A 4,669-nucleotide genomic window follows, 5' to 3' on the forward strand; every position below is an offset into this window, starting at 1 on the left:
GTTCACACTATCACCACCTGGTGGAAATGTTTCACGAAGCACTGCGTTGTGCAATATCGTCATCAGAAGGCGCTAGTGTGAAACGTCAAACGCAAAGAAAAACGATGGGCGCTCTTCTTGTTATGAAAGCCACAACCAAGATTCAAAATGATCGTTGAAGGCGTGGTCAATGAAAATTTCGCCAGTGTTACGTTTGTTTGTCTGTATACATACCTGACAATGCTCACGAAAAAAACAAAAAAATACTACCGCTATGAATATTAAAAATTGTATAGTATTTTTTTCTTCAGCCACCAACACCAAACAAGTAAGTTAAAATTAATAAGTGATTTTGTTTATTATAATCTAACGAACAAGATGAACAGTCGCTTTCTCAAAGGTCTTCAACTCAACGCTCTCTTGTAGACCGTTTGATGAGAAAAAATGTTCAAAAGAGTTACGAAATCTCACCGAAAGCACCATAGATAAACTGAAAGAGACTGGTTATGCCCAAATGTCCACATTGTGTACAAAATTACGCATTTGCACGTCCTGCCGTCTAGAATTTGACAAACGAGCCATCTGTATATCATCGGTAAAGCAGGGCGCAGGAAGTTCGAAAACGACAACAACTGAGAAATTGCCATTAGCGACATCTGTTTAAACAATTTAATTACGCCCCTTTTCAAAAATGCCCTGTAATATTCTTCAACATCTATACCCATTTCAATATTTTTAACGTTGCAAAACACGCTTTCAACATTCATCTTGAAGAAGAGGGAAAACACGTGTCCTCAAATGTAACAGCAAATTAATGAATAAACGACTAATGCGCGGAGGGCGTGATAAAATCGGAACATTACGGTACATAGTATATTATATTATATGTATATATAATATATAATAAAAACAACTTGTTTTACTCACGCAAGGCCATTAACAATAAAATCAGCATCAAACTTTAATTTCCGGCCGAAATAATTTACACTAAAAAAAATTATTACTAAATGTGAAAATTGTGAAATGTTTGAATTGTCATAACTTTTTTGTTTATTTTCATGGTAGATTGCTAATACAATGGACCGTTTTCTCTAAAAAATTACGTTGGTAAAAAGATAGGGTTTTGAGATATTTGAGTTTTGTGACAAAAATGATATTTTTTAATGTTAAAAAAGATTTTTTTCACAGTGTATATTTTCTTAGGAATCGCCATTTAGTTATCTAACTTTGCTGAACAATAAAATCAGCATCAAATCGCGATTCCCGGCCGAAATAATTTACACAGAAAAATTTTTTTTACTAAATGTAAAAAATGTGAAATTTTTGAAATGTTATAACTTTTTTGTTTATTAGTTTACCATCACCAAATTTTTATGGTAGATTGCTAATACAATGGAGACGGGACGGACGTCGAAACCTCTTTAGTCAAACTCGTTTTTACGTTGAGTCAGCTACAAGCTACAAAGATTTTTATTAACGCATGTTTTAGTTTATAATTTAGGGTTACCTTACAGTTTTAGTTTTTCTTCGTCTAGTTTCCGTCTTTGTAACAATGTTTGTTCGGTGTTTTGTGTTGTCCTGTAGATATTTCTATTTAGTTCACAATAAATTCAATATATTTAATTCTACTTACAATTTTGCATGAGAAATAGAAAAATAGGAATACAAAATTTTAACAATTTAGAGATAAGTTTTAACGTGTTCAATGTCACTTTGTATCGTGTACGTTTAGATGTAGGTCGGTTTTACAAAAGGAAGAACGTCAAATTAGTTGACAGCGTTGGTTTCCACTCTGTCCCGAGTATCACGTTCAGTGGATGTAAGGGTGGTACTGAACGCCTCGGATTACGTCGCGCACATACCCCCGACCGTATTGCTGCCAGAACCTTCAGCTATACCAACATCTTCAGCGACATTGAGTACTGCTATCTTAGACACTGGACGTTGCTGGATACCCGCTGTAGTCTGCACGTCGACTCTGCGGACTCGCCCATCCCTTCCTGGGTATACTTGACGGATTCTTCCGCGTGTCCAGCTGTTCCTCTCCTTCTCGTTGGCAATCATCACCAGATCACCGACCTGGACATTCCGCACCTCTCCGAACCATTTGGACTGCGGTGACATAACCGGGAGATACTCTCGGAGCCACCTTCTCCAGAAGTTGTCGAGCATAACCTTGATCATGCCCCAATTGGAACGCAGGGCTTCTGCATCATGCGTCGGCTTCGTGGCTGGCTGAACTACTCCGCTGGAGCTTAGGAGCAAAAAATGGTTCGGCGTCAAGGCTTCGTGCTCCTCGCTCTCTAGCGGTAGATAAGTCAGAGGGCGCGAATTGACCAACGATTCTACCTCCGCAAGTGCTGTAGCCAACGTCTCATCGTCTGGATTGCGATCGGTCAAAAGACAGCTGAGAGCACGCTTTACGGAGCGTACAAGCCGCTCCCATACGCCCCCCATGTGAGGAGCATACGGTGGGTTAAACTTCCACTGGGTTCGGTAGTTGGTGATGGTAGCCGCCAGTGTTCCGTTGATCGACCGTATTTGTCTGGCAAGTTCGCTGCTCACGCCTTGAAAATTGGTTCCTTGGTCGGAGTACACCTCCTGGGGAGCTCCTCTACGAGCGATGAACCTACGAATTGCCTGAATGCAAGACTCGGTTGACAACGACGTCGCCACTTCCAGATGTATTGCCCTAGTAGTCAGGCAAGTGAACAGGGCTACCCATCGCTTTGCACTGGCCCGTCCGACGCGAACAGTAAGGGGTCCAAAGTAATCCAGACCTACAAACGTGAAAGCTCGTACGTATGGCGTGAGCCGTGCTATCGGTAATGGACCCATTCTCGGTACTTGTGGTACACATCGGTACACCGAACACCAGGTGCAGCATTTCGCAATCTTCCGTACGATAACTCGAAGCTTCGGTATGTGGTACTTCTGCCGAATTTCGTTCACCACCGTTTCTCCGTTTGCGTGACCGTATTGCCGGTGATACCAGTTGACCAGGAGATCCGTCACGTAGTGTTGCTTGGGTACGATGATTGGAAATTTCGTGTTGTACGAAACGTAAGGTGAGGCTTTGATTCGACTGTCCTTCCGTATTACTTCTCCTTCGCCCAGGAATGGCACCAGCTTGTAGATGCTGCTGCTCTTTTCTACTGCTTCCCGTTGACCCGATGGCTCGTGCAGGTTGCTCCGTAGAACGTCGAATTCCGCTGGGAATACTTCTTCTTGCACTAGCTTCCATACTAGATACTCTGCTGCATTCAGCTCTTCGCATGATAGAAATCCCGTGGTGATCGCCGAGCCATTCCTTTTGTGTTGACAATTCTGGTAGAAACGGCGTACATATGCGATTGCTCTCACCAGCCTCTCCCATTTGGAAAACCGCTGGAACGGTACAACGGGTTCAGCCGTGTGCTGAACATGAATACGGACGTTCCGCAGCTCTTCAGCCGAATGCTCCTCCTGCGCCGAATCTTCTTCAGGCCATTTATTCTCGTCCTCGTATAGGAATGCAGGACCGTTGAACCACCTGCAGTTCTCGTGGTAGTTGGGACCCTTTCCCCATTTTGTGGCTTCGTCCGCCACGTTTAGCTTGGTTGGCACCCATCTCCAATCTGCAACGTTCGTATCTTCGAGGATCTCCGTAATCCGGAATGCTACAAACTGCCGATATCTCCTATGGTCTGATCGAAGCCAGGCGAGTACCGTTTTGGAATCGCTCCACATCACCCTTCGCTTGATCGGAATGGTGTGATTTTCGGTGACAGTCTTCATCAGTCGTGTTCCAATCGTTGCTGCCTGAAGTTCCAGACGAGGTATCCCAATCGATTGCAAAGGAGCTACCTTGGTCTTTGCGCTAACCAAACAGCACCGGATTGTTCCGTTGTCCACAACTCTGAAGTAAGCAGCGGCCGCGAACGCGCTTTCGCTTGCGTCTACGAACACGTGCAACTCTAATGATTCGTAGGCTTCTTGGCTGTATCCGGGAAAATAGCACCGCGGGATCTTCACTTTGTCCAGCGACCGAAGTATCTCCAACCATTGCTGCCAACGTGGAAGTATTTCGCCGGGAATTTGCTCATCCCAGCCGACTTTCGATCTCCAAACCTCCTGGATGATGACTTTCCCTTCGATGACAAAGGATGCGACGAGACCTAACGGGTCAAACAGACTCATCACCAGTCTTAAGGTCTGAGGTCAAGCTCGTCCGTTAAAAATTTGAAATTACCACGTGTTGCCGTTGAAAAGGCACGTTTCAGCTCACTCAGAGAGACAATTTCTCCCGCCTGGTCGAGGCCGGCAGGGTGGCCAGAATTATTATGAAATGAGTTCATTTATCAATATCGAAGTGCTACACGATGCAGTACCATAATTTTAGTTTTTATTCTGTTCTCACTGATAAAGTGTTTGTTTATATAACATTTATATTTTAGTATTTTGTAGTAATCTAAGCATCTGAAATATACTTCGTATAACATATTCACTATATATGCACTCATGCAGAAGAGAAATAAAGTAAATATGATAACGAACAGCGCGATTATTCATGCTTAGAGTGTCTGGGCTCAATTCCCAATCATGCCATAAACTTTCGTAAAAGAAATTTCCTTCACTATTATGGTCATAGATCTTGCATCTTCGTGCATGCCCCACGACATACAAGGCAAACATGACCATTCAGCACAAA

At 43.3% G+C, this 4,669-nt stretch overlaps 1 protein-coding gene across 1 annotated transcript; it reads right to left on the bottom strand.

Annotated features, from left to right (window-relative positions):
* Positions 1–1,824: 1,824 nt before the first annotated feature.
* LOC134290841 (uncharacterized) lies at positions 1,825–4,158 on the bottom strand. Its single transcript, XM_062858049.1, has one exon. The coding sequence runs from the start codon at positions 4,156–4,158 to the stop codon at positions 1,825–1,827; it is 2,334 nt and encodes a 777-aa protein (XP_062714033.1).
* Between the last annotated feature and the right edge of the window lie 511 nt (positions 4,159–4,669).

This window comes from Aedes albopictus, chromosome 3, assembly GCF_035046485.1.
Source record: "Aedes albopictus strain Foshan chromosome 3, AalbF5, whole genome shotgun sequence".
Lineage (NCBI taxonomy): Eukaryota > Metazoa > Arthropoda > Insecta > Diptera > Culicidae > Aedes > Aedes albopictus.

Coding starts and splice junctions, on each gene's coding strand:
- LOC134290841 (XM_062858049.1), bottom strand. CDS start 4,158: ATGAGTCTGTTTGACCCGTTAGGTCTCGTCGCATCCTTTGTCATCGAA.